General features: G+C 50.2%; 1 protein-coding gene across 1 annotated transcript; it reads right to left on the bottom strand.

The window, feature by feature from the left end:
- Positions 1 to 389: 389 nt before the first annotated feature.
- UPRT (uracil phosphoribosyltransferase homolog) lies at positions 390 to 14,840 on the bottom strand. Its single transcript, XM_066333919.1, has 7 exons — positions 14,536 to 14,840; positions 8,370 to 8,412; positions 4,746 to 4,815; positions 3,277 to 3,339; positions 2,431 to 2,592; positions 1,503 to 1,601; positions 390 to 786 (listed from the first exon to the last, which is right to left on the bottom strand). Exons 1-7 carry the CDS (start codon positions 14,826 to 14,828, stop codon positions 680 to 682), a joined length of 837 nt encoding a protein of 278 aa, XP_066190016.1. The 5' UTR covers positions 14,829 to 14,840; the 3' UTR covers positions 390 to 679.
- Between the last annotated feature and the right edge of the window lie 1,379 nt (positions 14,841 to 16,219).

Genomic DNA, 16,219 nt, shown 5'->3' with positions numbered 1-16,219 from the left:
TCCTGTCATTTAAAGGGTCGGTGAGACTGATCCAGCCACAAGGTTTTGTCTCTTACAAGTCCCAAGTTCTGTATGTGTGGAATTTCCACGGACAGTGCTGCTCCCACCCCCAGTTCCCACCCAGTCTGCACCTGTGCTGCAACAGGAATCTGCTTGATTCAGGACCCTTGAGCAAGACAACCAGGGCTCTTTCACTATTTGAGAATAACCTTTGCAGAGCAAAACTCCAAGAGTTGTATCTTTGGTCTTTGGCCATGACTCAAAGACCAAAACTCCACGTGGCTGCTCAGGGGGACACTGAGATCCAAGTGCACCCTGAGATTTGGAAACACTGGGAGTGGCTGTGGCTGGAGTGATGCCAGGTGACCCTAGAAATGAAGGACACTCCCTTGGGGTTTAGTTGGGTTTATTTTGCTCTTGCAGGAGGCCACAGACAGGCTGGAGAAGAATAAATAGGTTAAAGCAGAGTGTGGCAGTTCTAGAACCCCAACGTGGAGATGCTTGACCGTGAAACTGGAGTGCTTTGTCACTGTACCTGATCCCTGTCCAGGCCAGCACTAACCTCAGTTAGTTGGCCAAAAAGGTTTTTAAACATGCCCTCGACCAACTCAACAGTAATAAAATATAAAAAAAACCTCTTGTAATGCCATAAGAGTCATATCCAGTTGTTCCAAGACTGTCAGTCTGTCCCAAAATACTTCTGTCCGAAGTGTGTTGGTGCAACAGGATGCACTTCTGTAGTTAAAATGGTGATTTCTGGGAATTCCTGGATGATGGATTTGGCACCTTGGAAGAGACAGCAAAGGCAATAATGATTACAGTGCTTCAGCCCACATCGAATCATGATCAGCAGCATTCCAAAAGTAAGTCAGGCTCTGGACTTCCATCTCCTCTTCCTGCTCCTGCCTCAGTTAACCATCTATGAGGAAACTGTCTGACTTTAGGGGATTGCATTTTTGGGGTTTTCTTCCTTGGAATTGCCTTTCCCATGCACACATACTGCCAATTAAAGTGCTTACAGGCTGCTCTGCAGTTCAGCTGAGTTTTTTGATAGCAACCTCTGCCATGGCCAATTTCTAATACAACACACAAGGTCCTCTTTCCTCCCAGAGAAGCAGATGTTCCTCATTTAGATCCCCTTTAACCTGCAGCCAGGCCGGTTCTGTAGCTCCACCCAGCTCCCACTCCTGTTGTTTTGGTGCTGGAACAACCCCCCCCGTTGCATGGTCCAGAGCAGCAGCTGGCCTGGCTGTGAGCCCTGGGCCTGGCAGTGCTGCACACTGCTGCTCTGAGGAGCACTCTCCCATTTGCACTTTGGCCTTCCAGTCCCCTCCTCACTGCCCACACCAAACGCTGTTGGCTCCGTTTTCCAATTCAACCCCAAACCCCCAGAAAGCGATGCTGCCGTGGCAGGGGCACAGCTCTGCCCTCCTGTCCCCTGTGTGACTGCTGTCACTGTCCCCAGCAGACACAGCTGTGCTCACTCTGTGCCCTGCACTCACCGTGAGGGGTGGAGAAGAGGCTGAGCAGGATGATGACGCTGGGCTGGACCCCGTGTTCCACCAGCACTTTGACAGCCTCGATGACCGTGTTCCCAGTGCCTGGGAGGGCAAACAGAGGGACAGGGTTTAGGGCTTTGCCCGAAGTTTTCTTGCATTTTGAGTGTTTGCATTTTTGCAGTGGAGGTTCCCACGCAGCCTCAGGTGAACTATGTATTGCTCACGTATTTCTCCTCTGGGAGGGGAAAGATGATTGATGGTGATGTTCACCTATGAGGTTGAAGAGGTGGCAACCTGTGTAGCCAATCTTTTGCCTTTTGATAAAGTGTGTTATATATATGGAGTCAGAGAAATTAAAATAGAGCTTTCCTGCTTGACCTCCTGCTAATTGTCTTGTTCTTTCATGTCCCTAACAGTGACACAGGGGTTTGCCCTGGTTGATGAACTTGTCCTAAGCTGTCTGAGAATACCTGTGGTACAGCTGCTGTGACTGAATGGTGAGTCTATCCTTTCTGGAAAGGCATCACCTCTGCACATGCTCCTTGTAGAAAATATTGGTCTCCTAATGGCCTTGGAGTGGACAAGTCACCTCATGCCAACGAACTCCTTATAATATTAACCTAGGAATGTCGCTTAACAGAATTAGCAAATCACTGTTTGGGTATTTCCCCATGGCAAAATTAATATAATTAAATTTATATTCAGTCTTAATCTCAGCCATTCTCCCCAAAGCAGCCATGCCCAAACGATTTGCTCTGCATTCCCACTGGTGCAGGTGAGTAATGTGTGTCCTGGCACAGGTCAATTCCCTCCTCTGTCACCTAAACCAAGCAGAAAACCCCATCGAAGCCCCTGGAAAGTGGAAATTCTCTTTGAGCACGGGCTCTGAGCGTTCAGGAGCCCGGCTGCCCGTGCTGGGGCACACACTCACTCAGGATCGGGTACATGAGCAGCACTTTCCTCCTGTAGATGTCTGGGGGGAACTTGGCGTAGTACACCTTGGCTCGCTGCGTCTCCTCGTCGCTCTGGATCAGGATCTTCCCGATGCGGATGGATCTGCAGCAGTCCCGCAGGCCCTGCTCCATGGCCTCCCCTGCCACGAGAGCAGCAGTGAGCAGCTGGGCACGGGGACAGGGCTGGGCACGGGGACAGGGCTGGGGGCTGCAGGGACAGGGCTGGGGACTGCGGGGACAGAGCTGGGCACAGGGACAGGGCTGGGGGCTGCAGGGACAGGGACAGGATCCAGAGGGACAGTGCCCAAAAGGACAGTTTACCCCGTGCTGGTGAACAGTTCCGAGCATTAGAACACTTGAAGCTCTTCCCCTTTTCCCTGTGTTTGCAGCAAGCCAGGTCTCCTCAGCACTGCTGACCCCCTGGGTTTGGTGTCCCCACCCAGCAGGGGCAGGGGGCTTTGGGGACATCCCGGTGACACAGGCTGGGGCACAGTGAGGCCAGCACAGATCCCAAGGTTTGCCCAGCACTGGGCAGTACCAGGGCTCTGTCCCCATGGAGGTGGCTGGGCTGGGCCCTGGCTCTGGGCACAAGGGGACAGGGGAGGACACCCGGCCCCTCACAGGGAGCAGCTGCCAGGGCAGAGCCACAGGAGATCTGTTCCAGCCATTTGTCCCCTTAAAGGTTAATGGGGATATTCCTGGACATGCTGTTATCAAGGATACCTCGGAAATAATTAGGGTAAACCTGTTGTTGCACATCTTTGAAAGGAAGTTGCTTACAGGTCTCCAAAGCATTTAATGTGTGCTCCTTCAGCAGCACCTACCACTCCTCATGATGCTGACCCCGCAGTTTCCCTTTTCGAACCGGACTCCTTCATACTTGTGTCCTGTGAGGGAAGAAACCAGGGCTCAGTGACACTGGCTGCTCCCTTCTGCCCTCTGAACACACAGAAGATGGTCCTGGATCTGTCACTGATGGTGACAGATGTGACACTGGTGCCTTGAGAGGCTGACCTGCAACAGAGGCTGGGCAGTGATACAGGAATAAAGTAGGGGTTTATTAAAAAGGCCTTCAAAGGATCCACCTTGGGCAGTGCAAGAGCCTGGCTGTGGCTACACCGAAGATGGACCAGTTTTCACACTTTTATAAGTTTTGGTCTGTTTCCATACTGGGGTTAATGGTCCAGTTACAGCTTCAGGTAATGAAGTCCCATCCTCCCAGTTTGCTCTCCTCAATTCACTGCTGTTTGCACTTTTGGGGCCTGAAGCTGCAGTGGTGTCCTTGGTTCTGGGGCTGGAGAAGGATTGTTTTGTCTGACTGAGCTGTGAGGAGAACCTGCTCACACTTTGTATGAAGTTCAGAGTTACATTCTAATGCAGTGCAGAATCTGGAGAATATGAAAGCTAAAACTGAAGGCATCAACACCAATGCTCAAGAGGTGAAGCAGCTGCTGTTTGACATAAAAGGAGCACAGGTAAGGGTTGGTGCCTCCCGGGTGGGTGTCTGAACTCTGGTTCCACAGCAGAGGGTTTGCACCCCATCATTTCTCTAAGTAAAGCCACACCAATGCTTTAGAGCAGTGTCACCCTGCAGGAATGCAGGTGGAGCTCTCGGGGGGAGCAGGACTCGGCTGGTGCACATCTCCCAGTTGTGCTGGGGTCACACCAGGGAGCTGAGCAGTTCCCCCAGCCTGCTGCTGCACTCAGCAGCTGAGTGCTGCACACCTGTAACCTTACAGATCTTCACAGCTGACAGCAGGAAACACAACTCCTGCAGTGCTTTTCTCTAGAGCCAACACAGCCACACTTCATTTCCTGCTCATCCTCACTCTGGCCCCAGTGGCAGGGCCAGATTTAGGCTGGAAAGGCAGAGTTGCTTGTGCCAAGAACTTTTTCTTTTATGGGCCTGTGAAATGTCATCAGTTTTAATTCAAGGCTGTGGTGTGGGCAGGTGAAGTGATCTTGCACATACATTGTTCCATTTTCATCACGGTTTTGCAAGACCAGTTTAATCCTTAGTGAAATGACAATGTTGACTGTTTTGCTCACTTGTGTTGTTATGGTTGTTATGTGCCTTGTAGCTTTTTAAACCAGCAGGGACACTCACTCTGTGCTCTGGGCTCCCCAGGGAAAGGCTTGTGGCACCAAGTCTGTCAGAGTTCAGTTTTAAGCAGTTCTCTGAGGAGCAGAGAGTTGGACTCAATGATCCCCTGAGTCCCTTCCACCTCGGGCTATTCTGTAACTCTTGTCATAATTCCATGTATTTTTGTATCAGGGGTGATTTCCCACGTACCTGTTGGAGTGGTCACTGTACATTCTGTGTAGGGCAGTTGATTCAGTCCCTCTTCAACCACGAGTCTGATCTGTGGAACCAAAGAGATGGGGCAGCTCAAAGGGATTGTTATCTCAGGAGATAAGGCACTATATGGCAGCACTAGTTACGAGGACTGGGGGAGCCCAAAGGGTCTAAAAGGGTCACTTTAACAGCAATTAGGGACTGAATTTAGAGACCTTTTGGGGATGAGGCCTATGTTTTGGCCACAAATCAAACAAAGGCAATGCAGAACAAAATTGGGAGAAGAGAGGGTTCATAAGCAATCATAAAACTGACTTGATTTACATCTGGCAGGGCAGAGGCTTCATAAATTATTCTCAACAGATGAGTGAGGCACCAATGCAACTTCATTTGCTGACAGGAAATCCTGATGAGGGAAAGGGAAAGCTCCCCCTCAGCCAGGCTGTTTTCCCATCCCTGTTCTAGGACTGAACTGCAGCTGTGCTGCCAGAACAGCCCCAGAATGTGCAGCAATGCACACACACCACCAGTGCCCAGAAACAAGTCAGCAGGTGTAGGAATCTCTTTATCCCCTTCATCTGCCAGCTCTGGTTTCCCTGTGGTGCTCTGCCAATCCTGCACTTTTGGAAGGTGCAGGGGAAGGGGCAGTTCCCTCCAGCCCTCCCCTGGTGCTGCCCTGCACAAAGCACATCCATCTGCCCCAGAATGATTGTCCTGAAGGATGCTCTGGGTACTAAAAATGGGAGAATTCTCTCTGTGAGCCAAAGATTCCCAGGCCAGAACTGCTCAAGGAAAGCTACAGCCAAGCAAGAGCTTTAACTAAAAAATCACTGATGATTCAAAATCCTCTGGGGGATTGCATAAGTGAGGCAATGCTCCTGGGATGGAGCAGGTGTACTGCTCACCTCAGGCAGTTCTTATTCCAGAAACAGGGCAGCCTGAGAGGTTTTTTCTGTCCTTCCATTCTGCCCCAGTTCCTGGCAACACAAACAGCCTCTGCTAGAAATGGCTCCTTATATTTATCATCTTTCTTTTAAGGTATTTTTAGTAATTTTAGTACAACTTTTTCTTCCTGGTGCTATGTTTGTGGTGGCCATACTCAGGGGTTGTGGTCAGTTTCTGGGACATTTGTACCCAGTTATATTTTATGTTTTTGAACTTCACTCACCAAAAAAAAAAAAAAAAAAAAAAAAAAAAGCCAACCTATTTGCTAGGTCTGGAAGAAAAGCTTTTTTCATCTTGCTGTAGTGCTGATATTGCTACACATAATCTGCCAAAAGTTTAGAGTAATCCAGTGAAGGTCTAATGGTCAAATAATCTCTGTGATCTCCCTACACTTATCAGTGTTTTACACAGAGGCTGGAAGGATTCTTTGTAAACTTGTCAGTGTTGATAAAACACTTATTTTTGCACTGTGCTTTCTGCCACCTCCACACTCAGGGATTAATTTCCTCCTCTTTTCTCCTGTGCCCCAAGAACCAGCTGCTCCTCTCCCAGAGATGTGGCTGCCTTAGAAGATAAAACTGATATTATTACAGCCCCACATGAAACAGGAAGCAAAGCTTTGGTCCCAAGGTAGAAGAGTCTGACCAGAAAATCCTCTAAGCCATTATGTGTGGCTTTTCTTGGAAACTCAAGAGGAGGCAGAGCACCCTCTGTATCTGTACAGCTCTTTGCAGCTCAGCATTTCAAACCACTTCTGAATTCTCACCCCCTGAAAGAGGCAGGAGGGCAGAAAGGTGAAGTGACCTGGTCAGTGTTACACAGGGAGCTGCTGGTAGGGCTGAGAAATGAATTCAGGCTTCTGGTCACCCCCCAAAAATGTGCTGCAAAGGAGTGACAGTGACAGTGTGACACCAGTTCAGTGCCTCCAGTGTGTGGGTGCTGGGATCAGGGTGCTGCTCCTGCCCTGAGAGCAGCTCTCTGCCCTGAGCTCCAGCTGTCCCCAGCTGCAGCTTCTCCTCCTCCACAAACACCACACAGGCTTGTCCTGGCCCTTCCTCCTCTTGACTTCGATGTCACTTCTCTCAGCTCCAGGATCACAGCCCTGGCAGTGGCTTTCACACACTCCCTGCCCACCTCCACTGCCAATTGACTCCTGTTGCTCACAAATATCTTCAAACATTTCCTTTATCATCTCCTCCTGTGTGAAACAAACTGCCAGAAGAAAGAACTGCACCACCAGAAATCCATCACCTTTAAAATCCTTCCTTAAGACCTCTCCCTCTGGTGACCTCAGGAGACACTGCCCCAAAGAGCTGCCAAGCTTAACTCCAATTCTCCTTTTCCCACTGCAACAAGGTGTATTTTCTTCCCCTCTAATCCCACACTTTTCTTCATGTATTGCCTCTTGCCATGAAACTCTGTTTGCTCTCTGGGTGGAAAACATGGCAAGTCATAACTGCTTGCACCTTGCCAAGTTTAGTAGAGACCAAATCTCACATGAAATTCTAACTGTTCTTTGTCACACCTAGGAAAAATATTTGGAAAACGAGAGATCACATATTCTTTTGTGCAAAATTCCTCCTACAAAATGGAAATCAGAGCAGCAGGTTCTGTGGCAAAGAGCTGCAGGACCAGCACAGAGGATCTCTGGTTGTGCTGGCCAGCCCACAGAGGACACTGCTGCAAACACCTGAACTCATTCCCTGGATCTGCAGTTTCCAGCAAGGAGAGGGGGAAAAAAAATCACTGTTTGCCTCAGCACAGGGCAGGAGCCCCAGGAAAGGTGAGAAAGTACATGGAAAAAGGTCCTTCACACTAATTACTGGCAATGAGGTACTGGAATGCAGGAAGCATCCTGAAGAAGGGGAAAGTGGAAAGCCATGAAGATGAAAAGCACTGCAGTCACAATCTCAGGCTGTGGTCATATCTAAACCTGAGCAAGCCTGGATTAAGATGGGCTCATCACAGGAAAGCTCCTGCTGTGGCTGTACCTGTGAATGGTCTCTGGACTATGCTGGAAGCGGAAAAACACTTCCCTCTGTTAATGAGAGTGGATCTGCAGAAAGCAAACACCCTTGTGGACACAAGCAGGTGTGTGTGTGGTAGCAAGTGCTGGGGTTTTCTTTAAGCTTGTAATTTAAATGAGATAAAGGCTGCACTCCCCACGGTCTTTGTTCTGCCTCACTAAAACATGTGAAAACTTCAAACTGCTTTGTGCCTGCCAGTAACCACCATATGGCTGAAGACAAATTCTCCATGTGGGTGCACCCAGAGCTACTAATCTAACAAAAAGCAAGTGCCAGGAGGCACTTTCTGCATGCAAGCAATTGGTAACATCCAGGCTGTAAGAAATTGTACTGCTCTGTTCACAAGATCAAAAGTGCTGCTTCAAAAATAAAACTCAATTATCTGCAACCTCTGTGCATCTGTTTTTGAACAGAATTCACTTATTACTACAGGCCTCTGTCCTCAAGTAGCTGTGTCTGGTAACACCATGGTTTCTGGAACCCGTTGAGATGAAACAGTGAACAGAAGTCCCCATACAGAAAGTTGCTGTCACACAGTAATTTCCTTTGAGGACAAAAGTTGCTGTCACACCACCATTCTTCTGTTCTGAAAGACCCATTTTATGGAAAAGTTGCAAAGTACAATATCAAGAAGAAATTTTTCACCTACCAGACGATCAGCAGAAAACACGAAGTCTCCTCTACTGGATTTCCTGAAAACGATAATAATTTACATTTTAGGTTGGGGAATAACTTTAAGAACATTGCTTAAATACAGTATTCAATATTATATTCCAAGGCAGTTCAGAGAAAAGTCTCCTATCACATCCTAAAGTTCTCCCAGAGGTTCTGCATTGTGGCTTTCCTGGTTGGTGGCAGAGCACTGGGCTTTGGCTCTTGCTGCTGCTCTGTGCTAGAAGCAATTAAACACAAGAGGATGATGTTCTGTAGGTTTCCCATGGTACTGACTGTTCCAGCTCAGTTCCAAAACACCTCCTGAGCTCAGATATTCCTGCAGCTCTGAGCAAGGGAGCTTTGCTTGCCTGTCCTCCAGTCAGTCACAAACTGTGGGGACAATGATCATGCAGATCCATAAACTAGGGCTGACAACACACCTGATAAGCAGGAGCTCCATCCTACCTTATCTGGAACTCACTGATGTGATTAGATCAGTGAATGTGAGGTTAAACTGAGCAGGGATTAATGAGCATTCCCATGAAAACACCTCTCTGCCTCTTATTAGTTTTGCTCATGTGCCTGCGTGGTTTTTGGTTCCTTCAGAAGGCAAAATGAAAGGTTAAAAGCTGAATTTTAGAAGCAGCTTTAACACCTTGCTTCCCATGCCAAGAGCAACTCTCATTACACCAGAACAGGGCACGTTTCCAATCAAGGAGCCAACATTCACAGGACAGTAGCCTTGAAAAGCCTCAGACATTCAGCACCAACACGGTAAGAGGTACTTTTAAATGAAATGGTTTATTAATCCCTCTCATGTTTTCAAACCCTGATACTCTGTATGTCTCCTTAAATACCAGTTTGTATTTAATCCCCAAGATTCTGAGACACCTCATGCCTGCATGAATGCAAGTCAAAAGGTTTGTCTGCTCATTGCCTGGGAACCAGTCACTTATTCCTCACTTTAAAAAAGAGATTTTAAAAGAGCATTAACTTAATCTAGTTTCTTTCCTTACGCTAATAACACACTGTTAAAATACTGTTTGCTTTTATTTTTTTTTCTTTCTTTCTGGTAATGACAGGATATTCCTAACTTTCTACTATTTTGACATTAGCTAGATAGGCAATGCTCAAAAAGACTCCAAAACTGAAAAAGAAAAACCAAAAAACCCCAACAAACCCCAACCCCAAATCTGGACAATTATATGACCTGATTTTATTGAGGTTTTTGGAAAGTTTCATACTTCTCTCTGTGGTGTAGATAAGGATTTTTAAAAGAGGGAAGTAGCTAAGTGGCATATCTAGGTTCTTCCAGACTGGCATTTCAGAAAATTTAGCTGAATTTCACAAAGAGGTGTAAGACAGAACCAACTATGTCCAGACCATAGTTTTGACTGCAAAATGATAACATGTTTAGAGTGAATGATCTGAGTTATTGATGCAAATTATGAGGCTTTGAACCAACTCCTCTGTAATGGCAGAGACACAAATGTTCCTCTGCACAGTTCACTGAACACCCTTCAGTGGTCATACCTAGTTTTTGAGAAGGGGAGGGCAGCAGAAAGCCACAGTGCATACAAATAACAGTACTACAGAAAATGTCAGACCTCGTGTACAGGGGCAGCTGGAAAGCTGTGACCACATCTCAAATCCCACATCCTGACAGAATTGCCAAGGGGGGCGGAAAAAAAAGAAAAAGAGCTTATGTGCAAACACTGTAGCTGTTCTTCTTAAATACCAGATAGAAATACAGAGAGTAACATTCATGTCACACTAGAAACTGTTTCAGCTCCTTCATCAAGTAACAAGACAACATCTAAAAATATGAGGCATTAAAACCTAACTTGTAGCAGGAACACTGTGTTACACAATATAAATGAGCTTCACTTCATTTCTGAAGGCAGAGGACTGTGGCTGATGTCATAGTGTCTGTCTTAGGAGGTGAGAAGAAATAGGTTTTTTGGGACTGTGTTGTAATATAAAGCAGCTGCAGGGTTTAGCACTTGGTACTAGTGACAAACACTGTCAGGTCTGCAGGTATTGAGGCTTCAGCAATTCCTGTTTCTCTCATTACCTCATTACAGAACTTACTGAGAGACACCCAGGGTAAGGGCCAGGCTGGAAAAAAGTCACTTCCCTACACAGGATTTGTAAAGGGTGTTTAAGAAAACTGAAGGCACTGGATGAGCTGTTGGCACTCAGGGAGATGATGCAGCTGGTCCACGTTCCACCTGCAGCACTTGTCCTTGGCCAGCACAGCTGAGTTACACACTCCTGAATCCCCCTGCTCTGTGCAGCAGCCAGGGCTGCACACCCAACCACTCTGCCATCTGCATTTCTGTGTTACCACTCTGTTCCACAGGGAAGAAAAAGCTTTAGCACAACACCACAGAATGATCTCACCCAATAGACACTAGAACCTTAAAGTACCTGGATTTATATTGTATCTCTTGTTAAATCAGGAGTTAAAATGACACTGCCAACCTCAGCTAATGAATTTGCTTCTATATAAACGTATCACTGCACTACTTATTTCAGCTTCCAGATCCCTGGTTCACCTCTGTGAGGCAAGAAATTACCCTGAGATCATTCCCTGCTTGTAAAGAGACTGAACTGTTCTAGAATGTTCAGTACTTTAGTGCATCAGCTCACATCCCATCAGAGCACTTGAGGTTTATATCCCAGTCAGTACAAAAGGCACCTGTCCCCATTAAGCATTTGCTGAGTAGGAAAGTGACAAGCCTGAGGGAAAATGAGGAAACCCAGGCACAGTTAAGTTGAGGTGATTTATCCATCTCCATGACTCTGGTACACAGACCAAGTTCTTGTTAATTTTAAGGAAGCAAAAGTGCCATTTTGGTCTACCAGGAGGACACCCCTGACACAGCCAGCCCCCTCTGAATCCCATGGGACACCATGACCAGCCACATGAAGGTAGGTTTTTCTTTACAGTAACACCAATTGAAAGGCCATGATTTCTTTCTCTGAATCCTCTCAGGAACAAGGAAAGAGCTTTCCTCTGAGCAGCTCATGCTATGGACAAAATAGAGTCCCCAAAGTCTTCTGCATCTGGCCTGACCATTCTCTGCTCCAGGTAAGCATTCCTGGCTCTACCTTGCAGTTCACTGGGATTATCTATCTGAGCACTTACCCCTTCCTCACTTACAATAATAATCCAGATTTGACTGGGATTTTCTCTACTTTTTTCCATTTCTCACTTCCCAGGAGCTTGTCTTTTAATGTCTGCATTTTCAGGTGCTGCTGTATTTGGAACACCCATCCTCTGCAGTGTTAAGGAATCTAAACATTCTCCTTGAGTTAAGGTGGTACCTGTTCTTTTTTAACCCAGAAACTCTAAGTGACAGGGCTCTAATTGCCTGTAGATGACAGCTTCTCCCTCTTTCCAAGCACTGTATGTGAACATACCCCTTTATCAGCTTAAAATGGATTTTTTGACCAGTAGCTGCTCTGAGGCACATTGCTGCCAGCTCACACAGTTATGAGGAGGAGGAGTTTCTTTTAGCACCTACTTTAAATGCTACAGTAGCTACAGAGTTGTCTTAGGGCAGATTGCAGCTGCCCAGCGAAAGGTTAATGAACAGTGCCTAAAAAATCCTCTTTTCCCTTCAGCATCTTTCTGAATGTCAGGCACTAAAACAGGCCGGTCTGAGGTCTCTTAATGAGACACAGCTGAAGTCCTGGGACAGAATGCAAAAATGTTTCCTTACCATCCTTACCTACAAATCCCACAGCAGGCTGCTGCCCGATTTTCCTCACTGGTTAGGAAGGGAGCTTGGAAGTGACAGTTCCATCCCCACTCCCAGGGCAACATCACACTCAGAATAAAGTACAGTCTGCGATTGCTGCAGCTGCTCTGAGTAATTCACTGTTTACAAGTCCTATTCTAGACTTCCTCTTATCAAAGTCTTGTGCAATGAAGCTGATGTAACTCTAAAAAATGGCCTTCAAATTTAAATCGCAGCTGGTGCTTTCTGGATAAGCTCACTGTAACCAGAAACCTCTTAAACACATTGGAAAGAGATCAAAACCTGTGTACAACAAAATAATAATAATAAAACCTCTGAGTAAAGCATTTACATTGCTCGTATTTGTCTAGACATCAAAACTATATGGTTTTCACTAACCTCAAAACCTTTCACAGGCCATCACCAAGCCTAGTTTGGATTTCCTCTCTGCTTAACCCACTCCCAGCTTCTTTTTGTGCTCCACAGAGAAGCTGCCAGGTGGGTGTTCTCACCTGCAGACATTTTCTGTGTGGTCTTGTCACAAGTGTCCTTACACCAAGACTGCACTGCCTCTGGGGCTCCTGCTGCCAGGTTTTGTTTTTCCCACAATGCTTTGAAAATTAAGGAAAATCCTTCCCAAACTAGTTTAAGGTAAGGAGGCTCAGCTAAGTTAATAAATTAATGGAGGTATTTGAGAAATGGTGATCAGTTTTGCATTAAAAAATGAATTACTGTTAGCTACAAAGATAAGCCTCAAGAGCCAGAAAGTAGCAAAACATGGACTATGTACATGGACAGATATGAAACACAGCAAGAACAGTATCGCTGCAATGACTCATTGCAGATGTCAGAAAGCCACTGTGTCAGAGGAAGAGAGGGTTTTATTCAGAACCTGATCACTCTACTGATAGGCCTGATTTCACACCTCTTTACTGGTGGTTCTTGCAAACCAGTAGTTTTTATTAAACAGATGATGCTGAAGTCTGTCTTACGTTGCACGCTATATTTAATGCCTTCCACTGTCACCTTCCCAGTGCTGAACAAGCACAGCTACAAAGGTGGCCAGTGGGAGGGACGTGTCCAACACCTGAGCTGCCTTGTGGAACATGGAGCTCTCAGCTGTCTCCAGTGAGAGCCCGGGAAGGGCTCCCGGCCCCATCCTGCCCATAGGGAACGCTCTCCAGAGAGCGGTAAGGAGCCCCAGCTGCCGCCCGCCCGCCCGCGGGGCCAGAAGGTACAGCGTTTTCTCTCAAGGCTTTTACACGCCGCTGTACTGCACGCTCCTTGTGCTGATGATGTGGCACACAAGCTCTGAGCCGCCCGCAGGGCGGAGGCGAGCAAAAACACCCATCAGGGACCGTCCAAGTCGGTGAGGGGTTTACAGCCCCGCCGAGCCGCTGTCTCAGCCCCCGGCGGCGGGGCCGGGCAGGGGACCCCCGGGCAGGGACCCCCGGGCAGGGGACCCCCGGGCAGGGGACCCCCGGGCAGGGGACCCCCGGGAAGGGGACCCCCGGGCAGGGGACCCCCGGGCAGGGAATCCCGGGCAGGGAATCCCGGGCAGGGGACCCCCGGGAAGGGGAGCCCCGGGAAGGGGACCCCCGGGAAGGGGACCCCCGGGAAGGGGACCCCCGGGAAGGGGATCCCCGGGCAGGGACCCCCGGACAGGGGACCCCCGGACAGGGGACCCCCGGGCAGGGACCCCCGGGCAGGGAATCCCGGGCAGGGAATCCCGGGCAGGGAATCCCGGGCAGGGACCCCCAGGCTGGGATCCCCGGGCAGTGGACCCCCGGGGGCGGGTGGGGACCCCCGGCCAGAGACCCCCGGGCAGGGACCCCCGGGCAGGGAATCCCGGGCAGGGACCCCCGGGCAGGGACCCCCGGGGACGGGCAGGGGACCCCCGGGCAGGGATCCCCGGGCAGGGACCCCCGGGCAGGGACCCCCGGGGTCGGGCAGGGATCCCCCGGGCAGGGACCCCCGGGGGCGGGCAGGGATCCCCCGGGCAGGGACCCCCGGGCTGGGATCCCCGGGCAGGGGACCCCCGGGCAGGGGACCCCCGGGCAGGGACCCCCGGGGGCGGGCAGGGACCCCCGGGCAGGGACCCCCGGGAGCGCTGCCCGCTGTGGGGCGGGCGCTGGCCTGCCCCGGGCCCGCGGCAGCAGCCATGGCCGTTCCAGCCGGCACACGCGGCACGGCGGCGCGTCCTGCCGGCCTCGGCCTCGGGCCCTGCGGGGACAGCCCGGCCCTCCGCCGGCAGCGCCGAGCCGGGCAGACAGGGACCGGCCGAGAGCGCCTCGGCGGGGCTGCGGCTCCCTGGAAGACGGAGGGATGGAGAGAAAGACAGCCGACGATCCCCTCCGGCTCCCAGGCCCGGCGCGACTCCTCCCCAGCCCACGCTACCCGGCCCGGCGTGCTCACTTGTCTCTGATGATGGTCTGCAGCTCCCGCAGCTGGTCGTTCATGGGCAGCAGCTTCAGCTGCGGCCCGATGGCCGGCGCGCCGTCCTCCCCGGCGGGGACCGGCGGCTCCGCCACCACGCCGTTGCTGCTGCTGCTGCTGTCCGGGCTGGGGCAGCCGCTGTCATCGCTGGGCTCGGCGAAGCGGATCAGCCGGGAGCCGCCGCTCGCAGTGGCCGTGGCCGTGGCCGTGGCCGGCGGCTCATCCTGCGGCCGCGGGCCGAGGCGCTGGTTCTGACAGGGCATCGCCTCCATGCGCCGGGGCCGCGCCCCCGTGCGCGCCGCCGGAGCGGGGGAAGCGCGCCCGCCGCCCGCGCTCCATTGGCGGCCGCCGCCGCCGCTCAGCCCGCGGCGGGAGCGCGGCGCGGGGGCGGGACCGGCACCGGCAGCGCACGTCCTGCCCCGGCACGGCCCTGCGCACATGGCACACTGCGGGACAGCCCCGCCAGCTCCAGAAAAGCCTCCTTTGCTTTATTCAGTTTTTAAATTGAGGAAAGAGGCTTATGGGGGTTCAAAAACGAACAGTTTTTTGACCCGTTTCTTTCTTTTCAGTGAATGTACAAATCAATGGCGGCATCTTACGCATCAATGCCGAACTTTCCAAAGGACACCCATGCAAACGCAAGGGCAGCGAAAGGAGAGAACCTCTCGGCCAGAAGGTAATCTACAGTCTGAAATCCCTCATGTCTGCGTGCTTCCTGCTTTGTGCATTTTGGACACCGAACAGGAGGTGGAGTCCCAAAGGGCCCAGGAAACACCTCCCAGGAAAATGCAGCCCCTCCACTGCCCGAGAGCAACAAAGCACCCAGAGTCAGCAAAGCCCACGAGACTGACAGGAGAGGAGAAAGTAACCGGATTTCGTGACTTACTGTCCAATACTTAATGAAATACTTGAAGACTGTTGCAGCAATATACAAGCAATACAACAAAGAATAGGCTAAGAAGAGTAGAAAGAATTTGTAGTTAGAAAATCCAATGCAGTTATTCACCCTGGAGGACAAAAGCAAAGTTGAAATCAGCATTTGTGCAGCACACGGTGGTTGTAACACAAAGAGCACGACTGCTTTGGGGGCTTGGAAAGCCCCGGACGACACACCCGAATTGGGCAACGAGCAGCTCCCCTTAGCGGCCGACAGGGAACAGAACCGACGGCTCTGCTGCCCACTCAAACCCCTCCTGCGGGCCGAGGAGAAGCACCGCTCAGATTCGGGAATTGTTTTAAGGTCGGTGCCACAGGGAAATGGGTGACAGAGGCAGGAGCTCGTTCCTGCTGTCCGGGTCTCGTCTGCCAAGGCGCCCCGAGCTGGGAGTTCTGTGCTACTTCATTCCTTTGCAAACACCAGGAGCCACCCCACCCCTGCCTCTTTGTTTACACAGAGCACAACTAACCCCACCTTGGCTGGAATTCTCCATGCACAGGACAACTCTAGAAGGGAACAAGAGGATGTACAAAAATCCCAGGTTTTGGAAAATCCTCTACAATTCTGATCAGCAGGAAGGGTCAGGTAGGGAAATGTTTGTCTCGTTTCTGAATTCTAAATATTTATTTTTAGGTAGGAATTTAAGGAATGTAGTGGCAGCAATTCTGAAAGGTGTAAAGCACAATTCATCCATGCAGCTTTCTGCATAGACTGTCTAAAATGAGA

This window comes from Sylvia atricapilla, chromosome 21 (assembly GCF_009819655.1).
Source record: "Sylvia atricapilla isolate bSylAtr1 chromosome 21, bSylAtr1.pri, whole genome shotgun sequence".
In the NCBI taxonomy this organism is placed as follows: domain Eukaryota; kingdom Metazoa; phylum Chordata; class Aves; order Passeriformes; family Sylviidae; genus Sylvia; species Sylvia atricapilla.
Note: the sequence above shows the minus strand (reverse complement) of the source record. Positions and strands in the feature narration are given on the sequence as shown.